This window comes from Balaenoptera ricei, chromosome 7 (assembly GCF_028023285.1).
Source record: "Balaenoptera ricei isolate mBalRic1 chromosome 7, mBalRic1.hap2, whole genome shotgun sequence".
NCBI classification, from domain to species: domain Eukaryota; kingdom Metazoa; phylum Chordata; class Mammalia; order Artiodactyla; family Balaenopteridae; genus Balaenoptera; species Balaenoptera ricei.
Window position 1 is genome coordinate 106,771,512 of NC_082645.1, and position 24,456 is coordinate 106,795,967.

General features: G+C 39.2%; 1 protein-coding gene across 2 annotated transcripts in view; it reads left to right on the forward strand.

Moving 5' to 3' along the window:
- ACSL3 (acyl-CoA synthetase long chain family member 3) overlaps positions 1-24,456 on the forward strand; it is a 79,862-nt gene that overhangs the window by 41,512 nt on the left and 13,894 nt on the right. For both annotated transcript variants that reach the window (XM_059928814.1, XM_059928813.1), the window contains 8 exons: positions 6,984-7,400; positions 16,210-16,387; positions 17,653-17,762; positions 18,719-18,857; positions 20,810-20,960; positions 22,190-22,313; positions 22,555-22,626; positions 24,249-24,388. In XM_059928814.1, the coding sequence (XP_059784797.1) occupies positions 7,023-7,400; positions 16,210-16,387; positions 17,653-17,762; positions 18,719-18,857; positions 20,810-20,960; positions 22,190-22,313; positions 22,555-22,626; positions 24,249-24,388 (1,292 nt within the window). In that variant the 5' untranslated portion in view covers positions 6,984-7,022. The remainder of the gene's footprint in view (positions 1-6,983; positions 7,401-16,209; positions 16,388-17,652; positions 17,763-18,718; positions 18,858-20,809; positions 20,961-22,189; positions 22,314-22,554; positions 22,627-24,248; positions 24,389-24,456) is intronic.

A 24,456-nucleotide genomic window follows, 5' to 3' on the forward strand; every position in this document is an offset into this window, starting at 1 on the left:
TCCATGCTTTCAGTTCTTTTGGAAATATACCCAGAAGTGGAATTGCTGGATCATATGGTAATTCTGTGTTTAATTTTTTTAAGGGACTGCCAGTCTGTTTTCAGTAGCAGCTGTACCATTTTACATTCCCACCAGCAGTGAATAAGGGTCGCAGTTTCTCCACCTCCATCCCCCAGCCAATGCTTTTTATTTTCTGTTTTGTTTTTTTCTGTTTTGGTAATGGCCATCCTAATGGGCGTGAAGTCTCATCTCATTGGTGGCTTGGCTTACATTTACCTTTGTTGACAACATGTGTAAAGCGTATCAGTGCTCCTTGACTCCACCCTCCTGCTTTTCCTCTGTCAGCACTGACCCCTCCTCTCATGCCCTGTTTGCTGGCGCCTCTCGTCCCCGAGTCCTCTAAACATTGACATGCCCCAGGGTCTGCTGTTGGTACCTCTTCTCACTCCCTAGGCCATCTCAGCCAGTCTCATGCCTGAAATACCATAAATAGGCTGAGAATTCCCAAAGTTAACCTTCCACAAAACGGAACTATATTTTTTCAAAATCTGCTCCCCCTGCAGTCTTCCCTGTCTCAGTAAATGACAGCTCAATATTTCTCAATGTCTCAGGCCAAAAACCTTAGAGCATAATGATTCATTCATATATATTCTTTTTCAGATTCTTTCCCATTATAGGTTATTACAAGATATTGAATATAGTTCCTTGTGCAATACAGTAGGTCCTTGTTGTTTATCTATTTTATACGTATCAATAGTAGTATGTATCTGTTAGTCCCAGATTCCTAATTTATCCTCTCCCGCCCTTTCCCCTTTGGTAACCATAGTTTGTTTTCTATGTCTGTGAGTCTATTTTTGTTTAGTAAATAAGTTCATTTGTATCATTTTTTTAGATTCCACATATAAGTGATGTATATGATATTTGTTCCTTTTTGATTTTTTTATTTTGATTTTTTAATTTAATTTTTATTATTTTTTGGCTGTGTTGCGTCTTCGTTGCTGCACGCGAGCTTTCTCTAGTTGCGGCGAGCGGGGGCTGCTCTTTGTTGTTGTGCGTGGGCTTCTCATTGCGGTGGCCTCTCGTTGCAGAGTATGGGCTCTAGGCGCGCGGGCTTCGGTAGTTGCAGCACATGGGCTCAGGAGTTGTGGCACACGGGCTTAGTTGCTCCTCGGCATGTGGGATCTTCCCAGACTAGGGATCGAACCCATGTCCCGTGCATTGGCAGGTGGATTCTTAACCACTGCGCCACCAGGGAAGTCTCTGATTTTTTAAATTGTGTTTCACCGTAAAGAAATGTTAAATCTTTAAAATTTATGTGGAATTAATTTCTAAGAATTGATGAGAAAATTTTGAAAAATATGGCTAGTGAGGGTCTTACCAGCTATTTAAAGCAGTAGTTCTCAAACATAAGTGCACATTAACATCACATGGTTGCTGTTTAAAACTGAGTCTGCTAGTAGTTTTCAGCTTATAGGTATCGGGAAGGAAAGGAAGGGAAAGGTATGTCTGAGGAATCTTTATTTAAAATATACTCTAAGGTAACTCTGATCTGATTGGTCCATGGATCACAGCTGAAGAAGCATTGTTGTAGATCTGTCTTTGGTGTAGTGTGGTATTAGCAAAGCAGTAGACAGATGGATCCGAGAAACAGAACAGCGTCCAGAAACGAATCCAAGTGTGAATGATAACTTATTATGGAAGATGACATTCTGGTTAATTGAGAAAAGGATGGTTTATTTCATAAATGGTTCAGACAGTTCACCTGAAAGGAAAAGTTAGCTTTTTCCCTTACACAATGGAGAAAAATAAATTCCATGTTGATTAAAGATCAAAATATAAAGATTTTGCAAATACTAGAAAAAAATATAGGATACCATTAGTTTAACCCTGGGGTTGGATGATGCCTTCTTAAACTAAATTGGAAACCTAGAAGCTGTGAAGGAAAAGGTTAATAGATTTAATGGTTCAAGTTTACTTTCTGAAAGGTGATACTCATATTCTAAGCTGTGGCAACATAATAAAGTAGCTGTGACTGGTTTCCTAGTGTGGATGAAGAATGTTGCCTGCCGCATCAGTAAACAAAGGATGGTGTGGCGGTCAAGCCATGAGCCCATTCAGGATAGAGAAAAACAGAATACTGGCCCTACACAGTTAAGGTGCATATCAAAGGAATGATTTCAGTGAGCCCAGACTCTTGCATCTTCCTATACATAGAAAAGCACTAAATTCATTAACTTGATGTTTGTTTGTTTTCTTTAATTAGCAGAAATCTTTTGATATTCAACTACCTGGTTTGTTTTTGCAGAACTCCTATATATCCTGGCTCCTTCCTTACCTCTTTGGAATAGTCTTTCAGAGCTATCTGAGAGCCTGTCTCCTGGGCTTAAGCTCTCAGTATGTCTGTGGAATAAAACATAACACTCGACTTTTTGGATGTGCTTTCTTTCAGTTGACACTAGTCTACATTTTCTGTAGCCATTGAGCAAATAAGATGCAATTGACCAAAGTTTTGTTACTTTACCTAGTTTATCTAAAACATTTTAGAAAAGTTAAATGTCTTAATTGCATGTGACTGGTACATCTAGGCTACTCTTGACACCATTGACTCTCCCCTCCCTTGACTTTCATGACACTGCCCTTTCCAAGTTCTCCTACTTTATTGGCCTTTTCCGTGGGATTTTCCTCCTCTCAGTCTTGGCATTAGTTTCCCTCCAAAGTTTTCTGTCCTTGAACTTATCTTGGAGGTTTCCTGTGTGTTCTTTTTGGGCAGCTCTGACCCTTCTTAACTTTCACAGTTTGTGTATTTGGATGACACACAGACATCTTAAACCCATTATTTTCAAGACTTGTATTCATCTTCTTTCCACCAATCATCCAGCCACTGAGCAACCTCTTCACTGTGTGTGTTTCCGTCTCAGTTGAAGGCACCCCAGCTGTTTTCCCTCCTTTCACTGCTTCTGCTCTAATTTGCAACTTTATTCTGTTCACGATTCAGGTACAGTACCACCCTCACTATGTTAAGCAGAAAGATTTCAGTTGTTGGAAAGACTGGAGGAACAGCTGCTACCCTTGCCACCCAATCCTGCCTCTGGTCAGTTAGGAGCCAGGAATCCTAGCTGCTCGCTCCTTGTCACACCCACCATAGCTTGTGACCTAGGAGTAAATGATTACTTGTTACCTCTTATGTGATTTCCTTCCCTCCAGTTTCTGCTGCCTTCAGGTTAGCCTCTGCATAAAGTTATTTTCTAATGCTGTGTGTTCATGTACATTGGAATGCAAACTAAGTTTCTTCCTCAGCATCAAAGCCCACAACAATTTGACCTTTAAAATTTGGGGCCTTTAATACCCTGCCCTCATCTCTCATCTCCTCATCCCTACCCTGCTCTACTGGGTGGCTGATGATTTCCTGAACACCTGCTGATTTTGGTGCTTGTTCAAGCTATGTGGTATCATCTATTCAAAATCTCCATTCCTCTGCCCTCCCTATCCCCAGACTTTTAAGATCATAATAAATAGCTGTTTGGTTCAAGAGGATGTCTCAGAAAAAGCCAGAACTAGCCTCTACCTTTTACTGTACTCTTCTTGAAACACTTTATACTCAATGATTAGTACTTATTAAAGTTTCATAGTTTTAGTTCTTATATTTAGACCTGTGATCCATTTTAAGTTAATTTTTTGTATGGTATAAGAAAGGGGTTCATCTTCGTTGTTTTATGTGTAGATGTCCAGATGTTCCAGCACCATTTGTTGAAAAGACTGTTCTTTCCCTATTGAGTTTTTTTGCCATCTTGTTGAAAATCAGTTGTCCATAATAGAAAAGTTTATTTCTGGACTCTCAATTTTATTCTGTTAATCTATACATATGTACTTTTTCTAGTACCACACTGTCTTGATTAATATTGCTTTGTATTAAGCTTTGAAATTGAGATGTGTGAGCACTTCAACTTTGTTCCTTTTCAAAAGTTTTGGCTGTTCTGGCTACTTTGAATTTCCGTGTGAATTTTAGGATCAGCTTAACAAAATTCTCTATAAAAGTCAGCAGAGATTTTGATAAGCATCGTGTTGAATCTGTACATCAGTTTGGGGAATGTTGCTATTTTAACAATATTAAGTTTTAAAATCCATAAACAGGATGTTTTCTATTTAGGTCTTTAATATCTTTAAACAATGTTTTGTGGTTTTCATAGTACAAAGTTTGCACTTCTTGTTATATCTAATCCTCAGTATTTTTGAAAGTGTTGTAAATATAATTGTTTTCTTCATTTTCCCATTATTCATTGCTAGTGTATAGAAATACAATTTATTTTTGTATATTCATCTTATATCCTGCAACCTTTGCTGAACTCTTTGTTTGTTCCATTAGTTTTTCAGTGGATTCCTTTGGATTTTCTATGCTACAGTCATATCATTGGTGGATACAGATAGTTTTTTAAATCACAGTTATTTTTAAATTCAAAATACAAACATGCAGAATTAAATTTCAGAGTACTTAGTGAGATAACATCATTCTCCTGGGTTATTAAGGTACATCTCTATTCTTTGCAGTTCTGATGTCCTGAAAGTATTAGGGCCATCGTTTTCGTTGTGCCACTTCTCTGTACAGAAACCTTCAGTGGCTCCCCATGCCCTTTCTGGCAGAAATCTAGATTCTTTGGACTCATTCTTCAGGGTCCTACACAATACGTTGTTGAAGAAAAGAGCTTGGAATGGTGAACAGAGCCCAGAGATCAGTTGGGAGTCCTGGCTTCTCACCAGCTGTGCATGAGCAAATTCGGAGGTGTCCCTTTTCTTGTAAAGTTGCAGAGTTTGACTTTTAATTTTTTAAGAATGGTTTCCTTTAGTTCTCTGAACATACTTATAATATCTGCTTTGATGCGTTGTCTGCTAAGTCTGACGTTTGGGTCCTCTCAAGGAGGATTTCTGTTGCCTGCTTTTCTCCCTGTGTGTGGGTCATACTTTCCTGTTTGTTTGCATGCCTCATAATTTTTTGTTGTAGACTGGACATTTTAGATATTTTTGTAGCAGTTCTGAATACTGATTCCGCCTTCCCCGTTTCCGCACTTTCTTGTTGTGTTGTTTGCTTGCTTGTTTGCTGGCTTGGCTGACCGGTTTTGGTGAAGTTTACTTTTTCTGCAGTGTGCCTCCTCTGATGGGGCTCCTTCAAGGGCACAGCCTTGGGAACACGCACAGTTACTTTGATGTACCTTCTTCAGGGGGTGACAGCACGGTTCTTGTAGGGCTCCCTTTAACGGTCTCTCTCCCTCATCTGCCTCTGTGTTGGCACCGCACCCAGCAAATATTCTCCACTGATAGCTAGTCGATTGCTTTATTGTTTTGCACAGTGCCCTGGGCTGTAAGTTGCCCCACAGTGTGATCCAGTTAAATTAGATGGTTTTTGTAGGGGTTGTGTTTGAGGCCAGTCTTCGAGCTGCACTGACTCTAGGAGGGCTCTTCCTAGCTGTCTCTTTCCATGATTCCATTGAACTTCTCTGGATCTGTTCTTCTGCTTGTTTCTGTTGTGGAACTACCAGCCTCATCTTAGTTGCTCACCACTGAAGTCTCCATTGTTTTCCATAGTGCCATTAGGCTTGAACTTCTCTGTTCTCTTTTCCAGCTAAGGTCAGTCCTCTTAGGGATTGCTGAGTGGTTCTGTGTTCTTACAGCCTGCTTCTCTGGCCTGGGGAGAACCTCTGTGCCATTGCTCCAGAGCCAGGGCCAGGGGCAGCAGCTTGTCCTCTGCTCTGGGAGTGGGGTCCCGGGCTTGGCTATAGCCACCGGTCTCTGGAGTGTCTCTCCCTGCATCCACCTTATGAATCACGGTGCCCAGTAGTCTTGGTCTGCTGCGTCTGCCGTAGATCTTCTGCCCTGAGTGGAGACTGGGTGAAAGAAGGGATTCGTCAGATCTCTTGGCCAGAACAGAATTTCTACAACATGGAGATGAAGAATGCTAGAAATCGTAATCCTGGATTTAGAGCTGGGTGGAGTAATCAGTTAGTAGTTAGCTTCAGTTTTGTTTCTTCAAAAATGATATTATCACCTACCTAGCGAACAAAGCCCGTGTCCTCTGCCTCGTGTTCTTCTTCCCCACTCTCCCTCTTCCTTTAAGTCTCAGCTCAAATATCACTGGCCAGGGAGGCTCTCGTGGACCACCCACATACTAGAGCGCCTCTTTAGCCTTGCCTGGTCACCTAGTATTTCCCTTACTGGGTTCATTTTTCCCTCTTAGGGTTTCTCACCATCTGGTGATATTTGTCTACCTCTCCCAAGGAATGTATAGGTTCCATGGGAGGAGAGACTTAGATTGTTTCCTTCACTATTATAGTCTCTGTACTTAGAACACTGACACATAGGAGATTCTCAATAAATCTGATAAATGCAACATATAAAATGTCCAAAGTCTGTTGTCTTCTTGCTTCACAATTTAACCTGCCTACATTGAAAAATATCTAGAATCACTGTGGGAAGTGAATTTCATATTGTTTGCTATCTCCAATTGCTTGTTGCTGCCTAGGGTGGGAGAAGGGGGCTCCCTGGGAAAGAAAGCAGTGATGATTTAGCAGTGGCTGCAAGGGTCAGGAGAGAGGAGAATGTGGCATATGTGCTAAGTGTTTGCCATCTCTAATGTAATGAGACACTGAAGAACAGGAAATGGGTGCATCGTTGGTCTCCATTCTCTTGTAGGTCTTCTGGCTTGCTTCCTCTTCGCCACTGGGAAGTATTTGTGGTTACTTGGGGTTAGGTTGGAAAAGCCACCTGTTTACAGAATGATGTGGAAACTTTTCTGTAGAAATCCTATTGTTAATAGATATGGCATAAATGTGTATCCTGTAAATATCAGGAGTGGACAGGACATTGCTGGCGGCCAGTATACTAGCTGCTGCTTATTGGAAAAAAAATCGTGTGCCTATCTGATATGAAGACTTTTTCTTTAAAGTTATTTAAGAATGATTTTTGACTAATAACTTTCTTTCCTTTCCTTCTAGATTCTTACGGAAATCTGTTAATTCTACTTTTTGAGCACTATGAATAACCACGTATCTTCAAAGCCATCTACTATGAAGCTAAAACATACCATCAACCCCATTCTTTTATATTTCATACATTTTATAATATCACTTTATACTATTTTAACATACATTCCATATTATTTTTTGTCTGATTCAAGACAAGAAAAATCAAACCAAATTAAAGCAAAGCCTGTAAATTCAAAACCTGAGTCTGCATACAGATCTGTTAACAGCTTGGATGGTTTGGCCTCAGTATTATACCCGGGATGTGATACACTAGATAAAGTTTTTATGCACGCAAAAAACAAATTCAAGGACAAAAGACTCTTGGGAACACGTGAAATTTTAAATGAGGAAGATGAAGTGCAACCAAACGGAAAAATTTTTAAAAAGGTAATGTGGTTTTCTGTTGCCTTTGAATTCGCTCTGAATAAAATGTACGCTTAGAAATGGTGGCAGGGGACAAGCATGGCCTGCTTCTATTGGAATTTGCTCATGTGGCAGGAGAAACGGGGTAGAAGGGGACTAGACTGTGCTTTTTTCTCCTTCTGCACCCCCGGCATGGATTTGTTCTGCATTTTCACAAAGACATTGAGATCACTCACTGGTGTGGGGCACTTCTGAGCCTGAATGGCTACCAGGACTTGGAATAGAATGTCTAGGGCAGGTTGGGGTTTGAAACTATATTCCCTGGTACTTCCAGAAGCACCTGTGAGCTTGAGATTGCTCTGGATTTTGGGGTGTGACCTGCTTTTTCTGATTACAACGTAGGTTCCATTGGATACTTAATGATTTGGTACTTTGGTTTGTGGCAAGTGCTTTGGTTTTCTAAGAATTTCTTTTCACAGATATAGAAATTGCCATTATTGATTTGAAACAGAGGATAAGACCTCCTTAGAGGCAGTGTAACAGTGGTTAAGAGCCTGGACTCCAGATACAGACTATGGGTTCGAATCTCGGCTTTGCCACTTACTAGCTGTGTGTGACTTCGGAAAAGCTACGTAACAAACTTGCCTCAGTTTCTTTAACATGGAGGTAATGATCATTGCTGACATTTATTAGCATTTCTTATGAGCCAGGCTGTTTTAAGAGCTTCACACATATCAGCTTATGTAAGACTTACAGTAGCCCTACGGGTTAGTGTGATCGGGATATCCTCCTTTACAGGTGGCGGCGCTGAGGCACAGATAGGTTAGGGAACTTACCCAGGGGCATTACAGCTAGCAGATGGTGAGGCTGGGACCGGAACCCAGGCTGTCTAGCTCCATACTCCTTAAACTAACCCCAGCTCAGAGCTGTTGAGAGGATTAATAGAGAAAGGGAGTGAGAGAGAATGAGAGTGTGTGTGTGTGTGTGTGTGTGTGTGTGTGTGTGTGTGTGTGTGTGTGTGTACGTTCTACAAGTGTGTGTGTGGAACAGTTTGTGGTATCTAGTGTAAATGCTCCAGCTTTTGTTATCATCTTGGGAATTCACTGGGCAAAAGCGTATGAATGAATCTGAAGACTTATATCATGGAGTAGTGCAGCCCTGTGAAGGGTAGTAAGTATAGAAATGTCATGAAAATGCTGTTTATGAACTTGGGTATGTGAGTTTCTTATAAACGGTTCTTGAAGCTCTGGTAGGTGAAAATGGAAGATAAAGTTTTTTTAGAGGCAGTAAGATGATCTGTAGTTAGTTGATAATTTGGTTAGGTTATAGGTTTAATACCTGTGTAGGCAAAGTTGTTTTTCCCTTACCCTCTTTTTCCAACTACATCCTGACTCCAGCTGTCTTTTTTCTGTTAATCATGAAGGAACTCTCAGATCTTGGAGGAGAGTCCAGATAAGCACAGCTATGGAATGAAAGGCTCAGATTTCTTCCTGTTACTGCAGAATGTGGGGAGGGGAGTGAGAATGATGTTGTTTAACTTAATGGTCCATTGATTTTGCCACTTACCACACAAATTCCAGTCATCATCTTCTAAACGTAAAGGAGATGGCACGCAAGTTAGTATCAGTAACGCCTAGAAATTAAAAAAACATTATTTTAACTCTAGACAACAGAATCTGTATGTGTTCCTAACCTTCAAATGGAGTGATGTTTTATCTTGTGCCTGGAACCATCCTGACTTATACTTGTTGTTCTGGCATTAATAGTGCCCCCTACAGTCGCCAGAGTGATTTGGATAAATCCTATGGTCACTCTACTTTTAAGGCATTTTCCCTGTTTCTTTTGGTGACTTAGTTTTGCCTCACTTAAATGATTTTTTTTTTTTTTTTTTTTTGCTAAATTAAGATCTAGCTGGGGTTAGTTAATAGCACATTTCGAGAAATTGAAGTCATGTAGTTAAGCATGTTTGATTACTCTTCTCTAGCCTATAGATTATAATTTGCAAAACACTTTATCATAATGGTGTCTGATTTTTGTCATATTTAGTTGCTATTTTTTATGGTGTACCATCCTTGATTCTGTCTTTGCGAGATCTGGCAGTTATAAAAGGTACTGAAAACACTACATTTTTTAAGTGCTAAAGTTTTCCACTCCTCTGCCTTCTTTTCTGTGCTTTTTGTGTCTAAAATAAACATTCATTTTTGTCCTTTGACAATTCCTACTGCTATTTGAATTCAAAGATTGGGTTCTCTTACTTTTAATGTAAGCATATATAACAGAAATCCTGTTTTAGCAGGAAGCTTATTTTTTCTCGAGTATCCTGCACACACTGCAGGATAGTGAGTGCAGGATACACACACCGCATGCATTTTATGGAGCTAGCACTTTCACTCATCCAGTGCTCACAGCAGCAGACTGGTTCCCAAGTATATAAAAAGAAAAATATGGTGAATATGAAATTCTTTCTTAATTCAGGTATCAGTATAATTAGGACAAAATAAAATCCTAGAGCTATCATAGTTGTTCCTTAAATGTGGCCAGATAATGCAGTGGACACAAGCAAAGTTGTTCTTCTTCTTCTTTTTTTTTTTAATTAATTAATTAGGTTGTGCTGGGTCTTAGTTGCGGCACATGGGCTCCGTAGTTCTGGCTCACTGGCTCCTTAGTTGTGGCATGTGAACTCTTAGTTGTGCCATGCCTGTGGGATCTAGTTCCCCGACCAGGGATCAAACGTGGGCCCCCTGCATTGGGAGCACAGAGTCTTAACCACTGCACGACCAGGGAAATCCCAACACAAAGTTCTTATGCCCCGTGCATGGGGTGTGTGTGTGTGTGTGTGTGTGTGTGTGTGTGTGTGTGAGAGAGAGAGAGAGAGAGAGAGAGAGAGAGAGTATGTATGTGGCTCTTTCCTCCCTGTCTTGACCATGGTGCCTTTGTATTCATTGTTTATTCAACAAAGAAATATTTGAACTCTAGTAGAAAAGTTAGAAGGTGAGAGAAACCATTTTCAGTTAGCACCCTTTTCTGTCTATACTACATCACTGTCGGGGGTTTGCCTACCATTGACATTTGCCATTAACTTCGCATTTGTGATTCATCAAACTTTTTTCAGAAGTCTTTAATATAAACTCTGATGTAGAAAACACATATTTTTTCCTGTTTGAAATTAGACTCATTGGGAAAGTACGTTTTGTGTATCACAAACAAAGCAAATATTTTCTGTTAGCCTTACTGGAGAAAGTGTGCTATACCACTGGTTAGCTAAGACTTCAGTTTCTGTTGGTCTGCATTGCAACTGTAGCAGTGGTCTGTAGACTGAATAGGGGGTATCTCCACTGTGTATTAAACTAGGCTGCCCCGCCCTTGGTTTCTTATTTAGCGCCCATTGTATTGCAGCAGCAGCTGCTGCTATGGAAGGATGGTGAAAAGGGGACCTTTCACAACCTGCCCTTAGATGTAGAAGTGGAGTTGCTTAGGCAGTGTGGCCTCTGCTCAGAGTGCTTACTAAGAGTGGAACACATACGTAATCTTGATGGAGTGTATCTTCATTTAATAGTTTCCATAAATGAAGATAATCTTCTATTGGAAAATAAAGCTAGTGATTAGCAATATCTAAAAATTTTCTCCCTGTTTTGGGGGACTGAGCTTTGGGGATTAACCCTAGAGTGTATCTGGCATGGTTGAAACAAAGATACTCAAAGCCTTATTTCAAATGAATGAACTCTGAAGCTTTGTTTCCATCTTATCCTAAAAGTCTGGTTTGAGCTTCCAAGGGAAGGTAAGTGGAAGATGTGATGGTTCCGCTGTAATTATGCCCAGGATAGTGCGGCCATCAGCTTCACCAAGACAAGTTTCCCGAGGGGCACAAACAGAAGAACAAACGGCGAAGAAACAGAGGCGGCTGTGTTCTCGAGGCTTGGCCAGCTTTTCCAGGACTGTATCCTGCTGTCATTTTAAGTCTCATATGGTTTTATAAAACTGTGGCAGAGTGAAGCGTGTGGAACGTGTGTCAGTAGCTCCTGATTCCAGCCTTCCCAGCAGCAAGTGCTTGTGCTGATGTCTTTTGAAATGAATTAACAATGAAATGATCAGTTTCCAGAACGTTTTAAAAATACATGTACCTGAAATAGAACAAAGTTGCAAAGAGTAAAAATAACTTTGCAGTGAAACAGAAGACACAAGACCACCTCAAACATTTAGTGATCTAACTTCCAGAGATACTTTAGGTTTTTTTCTTATATATTTTACACACCTTAGAGAGAAGAAACTAGAAGGAATTATGCAGTCTCATAGTGCTTAGAAAGAGAAGTTTCACTATGACTGACATTCCTTCTAAATTGATGGAAAAAGATACTAGAAATACTCATTTCTGTTCTTAGGAGTTGACTTAGCTTTCTTTTCCTCTTCCTCATTGCCTACTTTTGTGTTATTTCTCTCTTGAGTCATGTTTTTATCCTATTTGCATATGTGTATGACATTTATTTTTTGACTTACTAGGATATTTACATAATTTATATAAAAAATAATGGCCCATCTCTTGGCCAGAATTTGTGGTTGGTTATTATATTAATACTCTCCCCAGCCAGAAAGCTTGGTTTTTCCTTTCCATACTTGCTCCTGTCCCTGTCATACCCCTGTTTGTTAAAGGCACCGCTGTGTACCAGATGGCTCAAGTCAAAAACCAGGAGTCTGATTTTTTTTTATTTCCCCCTTACAGCTTCCTCCACCCCCCTCCCTTTTTTTTTTTTTTAATTTAAATCAGGTCTTCTGCTTCCACTCTTGCCTCTACTATAATCCACTCAAACACAGCAGTTGAAATGATATTTTACAGCTGTTAATCAGGCCACCTTACTCACTTGCCCAGTGACATCTCAACTCCTTTCTATAGTGCAGTTGGAGTGTTGTGATTTAGTACTTAGATTCTGGAATGAATCTGCCTGGGTTCATATCCTAGTCTGTCACTTAATAGCTGTGGGATTTGAGCAAGTTATGTTTATTCTGTCTGTGCCTCAGTATTCTCATCTGTAAAATAAGGATAATAATAGTAATTGTCTTAGAGTTATTGTGAGAGTTACTTACAGCATACCTAGCACGTAGTAAACACTAGTAAAGGTTAGCTTCCCTCATCGTCGTCATGGTTATTACCAACTGTCCAGATCTCTTGAATATTTTCACTCTCTCTGGCTCCCTCACAATAATTTGTTTGTAAAGATCTTCATTTGCAGAGGGAAAGGTTAAATGAAGCCAGATGTACTTTGTCGACAGTAGGAAAGTATATACTTTTGAGATATCTCTGTTCTGAATGGTTAAAGTGAAAAGTTCTAGTGTTGATAGAGGTTAAACTCAGCTACCTGAAAACTTAACCTTTATAGAATATCTCATTCTTCAGGGCCCTGACTGGTTAAGTATTGTGTGATTTTGTTTTATAGAATGTTCTGTATCTTATCTCCATTTTATTTTTATAGTTTTCTTTTGAGATAAGAGGCCTTCCTCATCAGCGTAATCAAGGTATCTAATTTCATAGGTTCCTAAACAAAGGTAAATTATTAAGTTCCTGTGTCCCAGGCAGTGATAGTCTGAGTGACAGCATTGATATTTACATATGTGTATGTCACACCTGTCACAGAATGAAAATCCAGGCAATTGAACGTGAGAGAGGAAAGTGACTGTAGGGATCGTTTAGCCCCCAGCCAGGTTTACAGATGAGGAAACGGCTCAAGACTCCATGGTAGTCGTTCACGTAGCCACCCTAGTCATGCGTTTTCCTGACTCTTAGGACAGTCAAACATATCTATGTCTCATGGGTCACAGGTAGGAATATTTAAGAGGTGGTGGCAAAGGATGTATGCGATTGAATGGTGATGACAACAAAAGAAGCCAAGGGAGTTAAATGATCACGTGGATATGGACCTTTAAAAAAAAGTCCTTTAAAGACCTTTAAACAAATGAGGCTGCTGGAGGAGAGGTTGAAGACTCCGAGGCCCAGAGTGAATTGAAGTTGTTTCGTTACACCAGTCCGTTCCACACATTTAGCGAATAATCGCTGAGTGCCTACTATATGCTAGTACTGTCCTAGGCACTAGGAGACAATAATGAACAAGACACACAGATTACTCTTTTCTGGATCTTGTATTTGGGAGGAAGAGAGACAATAAATAATAAGGTAACAGATTTAATAACTATTTTGAAGAAAGAAAGCTGATTGGAGATCAGTGATAGCCTCTCTGAGTAAGTTATGGCTAAGTGGAGGCCTGAAGGACACGGAGGAGCCAGCTTTGTGAAGATCTGGGTAACGAACCTTCTTTGCAGTGGGACAGGATTGTGCAGTGGCTCTAAAACAGGAATGAGCCCAGCTGGGTGAGGCACTTAGGGAGCAAAGTTCATGACGGCATTCAGACCCTGAGACTGAGTGCCTCCTTAAATTTCGTGCCCTGAGCACCTGTTTTGCCTCATCTTGGGTCCTGCGCTGCCTGTTTGAAGGACAGAAAAGACAAAGTTGTATTTATAGGAAGTGAGTCAGGACAGAGGTTTTGAGATGAGCACAGAGACTCTGGCAAAGTCTAGGACCCTTAAGGCTTTGTAGGCCAAGGTAAGGTTTTCCAACTCCATTCCTACTGGAAAGGGAGAACACTTGCAGAGGAGTAAGCTGATTTATGTTTTTCAAAAACTCACTGCTGTAGGGAGAAGGGGCTAAAGGGGAATAAGAATGGAAGTTGGCCAGTCAGCATTCATTAGTTCAGGGGAGAGATGGACTACATGACAGGTGCAGGTGGAGGGAAGTGGTTGCATTGGGGGAATATCTGTTAGACATCTTAGTTGCACAATCAGGTGGAAAAGTAGGTTGGATGTCCAAGTACCGGTGGTCAGGACTAGAGGTGGAAACTTGAGAAGCTCTTCAAAGCAAAGTCCTAGTGAGTCGAGCTTTTGTCAGGGACACTCCAGCCGCTGTGATACCGTGAGGGACTGCAAAGGGTATGGGTACAGGTGTATGTAGGTTATTAAACTTGGTGGTAGGAAGCTAAGGGAGTTTCTGTGTAATTTCTGGTTTCTCAGTGGAGTGTAAGATAGTATCGTCACATGGAAGTGGAGAAGGAGAGAAAGGGTAGAGGATATTTGAGTAGAGAGAAGGTTTCAGACAGCCATTTCAGAGGGTGAGAAAATGAATGTAGCAGGGAAGCGTAATAGGATGGCTGGGCGGTGAGATCTGTGATCCTGGATTTAAAACACCTGGTTGGTGTTTTCCAGCAGTGCTCTACAGTATAGGCAGGGGATAGATGCATGAGCTTAGTCTCAGGTTGGGCTAACCATAGGGACAAAGTGAGGATTTGAAACCTTTTCTAGCACAAGTCAGATAAAATTATGCGGTAGGCAGGGTCCCTTAAATGTAATCTTTATGGGAAAGATCACTCCTAGAAAATTCAGTGGTTTAAAGAATTAAATTCAGATTTTGGTTACACTTGAATTAAACTCGTGACTTGATTTCTTTGCACCATCATTTATTTGGGTTTATGTATTTGGGTTATATAGCTAATGCTTTTTCAGAACACATATATTCTCTGAAATTTACAAAACTCATTTAGATTCTAGAATCTAGGAGGTAGCTCATGCCTATCTTTGGAGTGTGAAATTCTTAATAATGGTAAATCCAGTTCCTACATGTTTCGGCCAAATTCTCATCTGCCTTCTCACCGCCACAGAGCTCCTTTTGAAGCCGTTGGAGCTCTGCGTGCTGAGCATTTCATGGGGGTGCAGAGCAGGGTGAGGGTTTGGGACCCACTAAAGTTAAATGAGCATTTTAATTTCAGCTGCTTTATCCAACAAAATGAAAATTTACTTCTCAAGTCCAGTTTGGAATAGGGCACTAGAGGGCAGTATTTAACTTTTTCCACTTGTATCTTCATCCAACCTCTGTTTCTAGAAATCTCTTAAATATTATAAGCATTTTTGAAAATGAATATGGTTAGATGGTTTTAAGGCATGAGAGATGTATGTTAGTGACACAGCCATGTTTGGAACTGTCTGTATATTTTTGCAGCAAGAACAGCTTTCTGTCTAATCTGTATATAATTGGGGATTTACGGTCTGATATAAGTTGGAGAAAATTCCTAAAGGTAGTTAAGAGGAGGTTGTTACTAATGTGAGCCTTGATGTCACCTGCACAAATAAAAGTCGAAAGCCCTGCCACGCCAGCCGGCATTCAACAGAGGGACTCTGGAAAATAGTATAACAACTCCCCACCTGGTCGTATAAATAGAGACTTGTTTACTTTGCTTATCCAGAGTTAGTTAACAGCAGTTCCAACTGAATGGCCGTAAGCATTTCTGTTAGCTTGGGTCTGCCAGGTTCTGTTTGTGAATCATGTTATACTGTCTGATATTGAAATCCAGGAATTCATAAGTAGAGGGAAAGTAAAATGTTGGTATCAGTAGTACTTGACACTAGGCTAAATTATAAACTAACATCTACCTTGTTTAAATAAATGAAGTCTATAAATGAATTATTAATATATGTGCCTTTGGCCAGAAAGTTGACATTTAAGATCCTGTCAAACCTTGAATGATTTTTTTAAAAGAAAAACAACCCCCCACCCCCAAATTACAGTTAAAGATTTAGCAAAAGATTTGAGTTGTCATAGAAGATATCACAAAATAGCTAATTTTCAAAATAGACTTTTCACTTGAAACTCACTTTCCAGCTTTTCGTTAGAACAAAGTAGTTTATATACAAACACAACTTTCTGGTTTGTCAAAATTTGGAACACATCCTGGCTTCTTTCTAGAAATTAATATCTTGGTTAATTTGAAAACTATTTGTATGCTTTCTGTTTTATCAGGTTATTCTTGGGAACTATAATTGGCTGTCCTTTGAAGATGTCTTCGTTAGAGCGTTTAATTTCGGAAATGGCTTACAGATATTGGGTCAGAAACCAAAGACCAACATCGCCATCTTCTGTGAAACCAGGGCTGAATGGATGATTGCTGCACAGGCCTGCTTCATGTATAATTTTCAGCGTACGTGGACTTTCTTATCTGCTCAAAGCGTGGACCTAATGTTGTGGGAGAGATGATACTCACTTTTTATTATAAATATCTACTCCCAAGAGATTAAAATTCTGATATTAATTTTTACCTTGTATCCAATCAGTGGATAACTCTTTGTTATCATTTAGAATTATTGGTCTATTTTGGAAAAGGAACCAGTCGTGGACCAAATTACACAATGTAGTAAGGGGACTTGAACCTGTTCAGAGGGGACTTTCTGGGTGTGGGGAACTCGATCTATACCTGTGGGTCATTGCTCTGCTACCCCCTCTCAGAATTTTCTTTTGAAGTTAGTGTCATCTTGTTATGCCACTTCTGTCAGTAACAGCTGGCCTCTAAAACACTTCCAATACTCAAAGCTAGCTGCTCTGTTAAATGATAATTTTTATGTTGTAACTATAACACAACCTGTGGAAGTTGTGATGCTTCAGTCTGTGAGGTAGTCCTGGAGGCTTAGTTCAGAGGTCTTGGTGCCAAATATGATGCAAAATACGGACATTGCTTATCCTTCAGATGAAACAGAAAAGATACTTTTGTCAGATTTCTTGCTGTAAATGCCTCCGCTGGTTTTTTTTTGTTTGTTTGTTTTTAAACTGGCATACCTTTTTGTTGTCACAGGTTTAGGTTTACAGTATGTTTCTTTTAAGAAGCTTTAATTATCTCTTAAAGTGACTTTAAGTCTAACTTTTTTGAATTAAGGAGAAAGCAAATAAAAATTCTCTTCCTCCTCATCATTATTTAATTTCGACATTTCTAAGAATGTCTTTCTTTAGATTTTTCTACTTTAGCATAAGCAGTATTACCACTTTTTCATGCTATATTCTTAACAAGTAATATCTTAAATATGACATTCAGTGTGTTATCTTATTGGTATATTTTTCTTATTTTAGTATCAAGTAGTTAACAACTAAGACTGTGACATTTTAGAAGTCAAATGTAATTCCTTTCAACATGACAGTCTCAGAATGGCATCTATAGGTAAAACAAAATAAAATAAAAAATTTTTAAATTTTAAAATATTGCAATTTTGGGGGGAAGTTACAGAAGGGTGAGTAGGCATAATGTTAGTTAATATATTAAAATAATTTAGAAAAACAGCATGATTAGATCACAGACTGTGGATCTAACAATTTAGGGTTTAGTATGCTCCATCCACGGTCAGAGGCTTTATTTAATTCCTTTTAGTATTTCCATGAAATGTCCAAATGTTTGACTTGCCCTTCTTTTCCCTGTAGTTGTTACGTTGTATGCTACTCTAGGGGGTCCAGCGATTGTTCATGGATTAAATGAAACAGAGGTGACAAACATCATTACTAGTAAAGAACTCTTACAAACAAAGTTGAAGGTGAGAACTAGTTTTCTAATAACTCTTCCATACTTTAGTATTTTCAGTGTCATGAGCTCATCATTCTTTTATGATCTTTAAAATCCTTAATATCTCAGTAAAGTTTGTGGGACTATCATACTTTATTCTTCTCCTTTAGAAAAGAAAAAGTGGATTTCATATATATTTGTGTATAAGTAGCATAGAGAGCTACAAATTAATTGTTAATGTGTCCATGTCAAAGGTGAAGGGATTACAACTTTATTGTGCTCATCTATTTTCTAGTCTGTTTTCAATAAATTTGTAATTTTTAAGGGTTATTTTTAAACTAGTAATTCACTTGGTTCTGAAGCGTTTGAGTCATTACAAGTTTCAGAATTTTTTAAAGGGAAGAAAAAGACTTTACAAAACTACAGGAGAAGGGTTTCTTTCGTCTCCAGACAACTGAAACATTACAAGTTTCAGAATTTTTTAAAGGGAAGAAAAAGACTTTACAAAACTACAGGAGAAGGGTTTCTTTCGTCTCCAGACAACTCCAGACAACTCTGTGAAAACAATAATATCTGTTTTTTTTTTTTTTTAATCCAAGTTTATAAGAGAATTCCCTTCCTCTCCCCCTGTATCTTTATTTGCCTCTTAAAAGCATGAGGAATGTTCGGCTACCCTGTAGTTCAGGCAGTGTGTGTTTACATGCCCATTTTTGTCAGGAACTGACTTTATTGATTAAGATTTTACCAAAGAACAAGGGTACACACAGTAAATATAATGTAATAAAACAGTAACTTATATTTCAGACCAGTAGTTCTCCATCTGAAAAAAGGGGTATTCATACCAGTACACCCCACCCTTGCTTTTTTGAGGCAAGAAATTAACAATTTGCTGAATGTGGTAAGCTGCTTTTCTTGTGTCCTGGACTATTTGCCAAGCTATTCAATGAAGAGTAATGAAGACTACAACGAATGCTTGTGTTTTCCCAGGATATAGCTTCTCTGGTCCCGTGCCTGCGGCACATCATCACCGTGGACGGTAAGCCGCCGGCCTGGTCTGAGTTCCCCAAGGGCGTCATCGTGCACACCATGGGAGCAGTGCAGGCGCTGGGAGCCAAGGCCAGCGCGGGTATGTGGCGGTTTCCCAGTTCCTCGTGTACGTTCTGCAGTGACCGTGTTCTCCAGAAGTGCTCCAGATATTTGATTCTAAAGTTAGGTCAGGTGACAAACTAGTTTCCTAGGCCGTCACTTTGGGAAGAAAGGTCACCCTAGGTATACTCTCATCTACCCTTTAAAAAAAAAAGCTTACGGAAAAACATGAACATTTATTTATTAAAATGTTCTAAAAGTAGTATCTATTTGAAGTTAATTTAAAATACTTTTTACGTTATACAGTTTTCCCGTTTCCCTTTTTCTCTTTGGTTTAAAGTTAGTCTTTAAACCAAATAACAAATAATGCCATTATTTGTCTAAACAAATAATGCCATTAAACTTGCTCTATGTGAATTATCTGTAAGTATTAACAGATACGTAAAGTGTCTAAACCTGCATCCCTCCTTTTACTTTCTGCTCCAGCTGTGTTGTTTCCAGAAGGGGACATCTTTCTGTCCTCCAACTAGCACACCCAGGCATGGTAACTGGAAATTCCCACTCTCAAATAAGTGTCAGAAAACGTTAGAGAATATATTGATGTTTAAGGATATCACAAAAGCTGTTAGGATGGTGGGACTGTACTTCCTTTATAGTTGGAAACATAGTGATGAATTAGATGTAAACATTCACTCAGCTTGGGAATGGGGTTATGCTGAGGTTAACTTTGGACATGTTGAATTTACGTGCTGGTGAGACATTCAAATGTAGCTTTGTAGTGGGGAGTGGCCTATACAAGTCTAGTACGCTGGAGTTTAATTTGGAGTTAAAGGATTTAGAAGCTAGAAACAGATTTTAATTAAAGCTGTGGGAGTAGGTGAGGTCACCCACAGAGAATGGTACCTCCAAAGGCCACCAAGAATTGGTCAGAGAAGGAGGAAGAAGACACGCAGCGTGTGGTTCGTGGGAGCCGAGTGAAAGGAGCCCCTCAGTGAGGCAGGAGTCTTCAGAAGGACCAGGTGCACTGCAGGAGGCCGATGATGCAGGGATTGCAGAAGCACCATTGGACTTCTTAGCCAGTGTCGCTTCAGAGAGAGCAGCTTCTAAGTGCTGGTGGCAGAGGAGAACGGTGCCATGGGATGAAGGAGTGAATGGCGGATTAGGAAGCAAGAACTTGAATAATAACAATTGTCAAGAAATATATCTTGACAAGTAGGAGAGAAAGAGTTCACTTGGGAACATGTTTAAAATGTTTTCCTCATTTATTTAAGAAGACCACATTGAGGGTAGTTCCAAGATTAATTCCGGCAGATCACCAGTGCTATCCGTGACCTACTTCTCTTAGTCTTTCTTACTGTGTCACCTCTGTAGGATGTTGGCTGCTGTTCTTAGGCTTGTGCAAATGAGGGACATTGTCTTTTAATCCAGGATTCCGAGTATCGCCATGTTAACTTCACCGCTCTGAAGCAGAGAACATTTTTTAGCAAATGTCTAGGTACCCTAGTCTAACCACCCTTATTTCTTAGTTGAGTTGCTGGAATAGCCTTTTGTCTCCCTATACCTCCTTCCTTTCCTTTTTAAGTTAGGTAGCCACACAGTAGCTAAGGTGGTCCTTGTCACAGGTGATGACAAGCCTCTGTTCAAAGTAACATTGCTTTCCACCCAGAGTGAAATCCAAAGTCCTTCGCATGGCCTCTGAGGCTGCATGATATGGTGCTGGCGGCTACTTCATCTTCATTTCCTGCCACTTTTGCTAACATCTTCTCACCTTGCCCTGCTTTATTTTTCTTCATAGCTCTTCTAACATAGATTTGTTTATGTCTGTCCCAATAGCATATGTCTCTTATGTGCGGGGACTTGATCTGTTTTGTTGAGCTTGTATGAACCCAGTTAATAGTTGTTAACTCAGTTAGACAAATAGATGATTATGAAAAAGTTGGTGATACAGCTAAATTTCTTAGAAGTATGTGTGTTTTTTCTTCTCCAATACAGAAAACAAACCTCATAGCAAACCAGTGCCCTCAGATATTGCAGTAATCATGTACACAAGTGGATCCACAGGACTTCCAAAGGGGGTCATGATCTCCCATAGTAACCTTATTGCTGGTATAACTGGGATGGCGGAAAGGATTCCAGAACTGGGGTATGTCATAGTAAATAAATTTGGGGTAGTCCAGTATTTCTGTCTGTTGTTACATTAATGTTTGTGTCATTTATTAGTATACGGTTAAATTAGTCCTTCAGAGTCTGTTTACAGTAGGTATTTCTTCAAGAAAAGGACATTAAAATTACAAAATAGTTATAGTTGGGGGTTTTAAAGTATAGTTGATAGACATCATTGTTAATATTTACTTGTTACTTTAAAAGTGCAAACTTTAACTGACTTAAATGTCTTAAATTATTTTAATCAGTTGCTGTTGTTACCTTCATAGTCATTTTTATACCTAAATATTATAATTCAAGTGAACAAATAATATATCCAATAAATGCTTATTGAGCTTCTGTATTCAGTCTCTGATTTTTCTTTTTAAGACACATTCCAGTAGTACTGGGGGAGAGTGGGTATACTGGGATGGGAAAGAGACCAATGGAGGAAACCAGACGGGAGCGAATTTTAGGGGTGGTAAAGCTAGCATTCCCAGAGATGGAATCAATATTGTGATGACTGATCTAGTGCAGTGGTTGGATATTTTTGTTGCCTTTATGCACAGAAATTATACACACACATGTTACTGTGGAATTGAATTTAGGAATGGAGAGAGAAATTTTTCTTGTGTGTGCATAACTTTCAGAAAAAAAACTAAGAGCAACTAATTCCTTCTGGGAATGGGAGCAGTTCTTGAAATATATGGATATGTATACATATACATTTTATTACGTAAGGTATAATTTAACTCTCAGAACAAGAATCTCATCCTGAGATTCCTGACAGACGGTTGTGGATCCTATTTGAACTCTCCTGTTTGATAGCCCATTAGCTTTAAAGACCATTTCCTCCTTGGGGGAATTTCTTCTGTCCTTCAAAAGAACCCTCATTTTCTTTTTCCCCCCTCCAAGCCCATATTTCTTCTGTCCTGGCACTTCGCTTCTGCAGCACTCACAGTTAGTGAGTGCCTTCCAGGAGGACCCGGAAACAGGAGCCACTTCCTTGGAGTGTCTGCCTCCTCAGCTTTAGGTTGAGCTGTACTATAGTTCTTTTCCCTGACACCCCCAGTGTCTGTCTCTGTCTCTCTGTCTCTCTCTCTTCACACACACACACACACACACACACACACACACACACCCCAGATTGAGCCCTGAGGGTAAAGCTCGCTCCCATTTTCACAGAAACAGCACCTGACTGTTGCTTCCTGTATCTCCCTTTGCTTTTAGGGAGAAAGATGTTTACATCGGATATCTGCCTCTGGCCCATGTGTTAGAATTAAGTGCCGAGCTTGTTTGTCTTTCTCATGGATGCTGCATTGGCTACTCTTCACCACAGACTTTAGCAGATCAGGTAAATTAAATTCTGTGATTTGAGATACTAAAAAATCATAATTATCTTTAACACAATTTTCATTCAGTATGACAGTATATTGTAAGGCTGACAGTTAATCATTCTAAAGGAACTTGCCTTTTAAGTGCTATTTAGAATATAAGTGAATTAAAGTGATGAATTTGTAATGTGTTTTTTTAAGAGTTTCATTGAATTTTTAAAATAAGGATCACTTTATATAGATAACTTTTTCTCTCTGTAGTCTTCAAAAATAAAAAAAGGAAGCAAAGGAGATACATCCATATTGAAACCAACACTGATGGCAGCTGTCCCGGTAAGAATTGACCATTAATCAATATTGCCTGCTAAAAAAGCATCTACAGAAAGTAAATGCTAGTGGAAAAGATATTGTTTTTTTTTTTTTTTAAAGAAATTCACGTTCTTTTTTTATTTATTTATTTATTTATTTATGACTGTGTTGGGTCTTCGTTTCTGTGTGAGGGCTTTCTCTAGTTGTGGCAAGTGGGGACCACTCTTCATCGCGGTGCGCGGGCCTCTCACCATCGCGGCCTCTCTTTTTGCGGAGCACAGGCTCCAGACGCGCAGGCTCAGTAATTGTGGCTCATGGGCCCAGTTGCTCCGTGGCATGTGGGATCTTCCCAGACCAGTGCTCGAACCCGTGTCCCCTGCATTGGCAGGCAGATTCTCAACCACTGCGCCACCAGGGAAGCCCTGGAAAAGATATTGTTGACAAGGTAGTTTATGTAGGATTTATTCCTTATTCATTATCTGTGTTACCTTGAGCTCTACAGTATTTATTTGATCTTGTTTATCTTTTTTTTTCTTACTTATTAAACAATCAACTTAGTTTCAGCTTCGATATGATATTATCAGTGCCTTTCCCTAAATAGCTTCTTGCTCAAATCATTTTTGTGATATCTGTTTGCTATTGGTAGAAACCTGAAGCCCAGCAGGAGATAGGAGAAAAAGTTTGATAGCACCTCCTTCTAAGCAAATCATATCTCCCGAGTCCTTGGGGAAAGTCTGGTCTAGACACCAAAAAAAAGGGACAGAGAAGTTGGTGCAACTTTGAATTACCCTAGCAGCACTGTGCATCTTAATTTAATACCAGGCATAGGGAGGGGCCTGGGAATAAGAGCAGTAGAAATGGGATAGCAATGATTTTCTGCTCCCTTAATGTAAATTTTACGAGGCTTTCTGATTTTGTTTGAAAGTGTTGGGAATTATAATTGGATACTGAGTGTTCACATTCAAGCATAATTACGTAGTTATTCCAAAGTCAAATATAAATGACCAGTAATTTTGGAGTTTCATTAGGTATGTAGTTTCCTTAGTACTATATTTCTTTAAATTTTTGGTTCACATAAATATTAAATATAATTTAAAATTGTAGAGAGAAACTATTTCAAGTCATTAAAGTATATGTCATAGGAATAGGCATAGCAAGCAAAACACAGTGCAGACAAGGAAATTCTTCATGGGTGCAGCATTAAAAATCAAACAAACAACCAAAATAACCCCACGGTCTTTTTGTGAGCAAAGAATGTAGTACTTTATATCTTTATAAGATAGAATGGTTTTTAAAATTCTCTTAATTTTATATAGTTGTTCATTTATTTAGTGAGTTTAGTTTGTAGTTCAGAATAAATAAGAGCAAAGCAGTATAAAGAATCAATAATGGCATATTACTGCCCTAAGGTTTTTAATATCTCCCTGCCCCCCCTTTTCTTTTTTTTTTACTACTCATGAGCATCTATTAAAAATTACAGAAATCTCATTTTTAAACAAATTGTGGCTCTATTTTAAAAGTTTATTCTTGACAGAATGTATCTTTTAAAATGCCTCTATTGATGGAAATAGTAATCTGATGTTAAGATTTTAAATAAGGTAGCTGATAGCATTATTGACTGTTTTAACCCATTTTTATACATCTAGGAAATCATGGATCGGATCTACAAAAATGTCATGAATAAAGTGAATGAAATGAGTAATTTTCAACGCACTCTGTTTATTCTCGCCTATAATTACAAAATGGAACAGATTTCAAAAGGGCATGGTACTCCGCTGTGTGATAGGTAAGTAAAGGCTCTCCCTCTCCTTGATAATTTGATCATTTTATTCACATTAATAGCCCAATTAATTG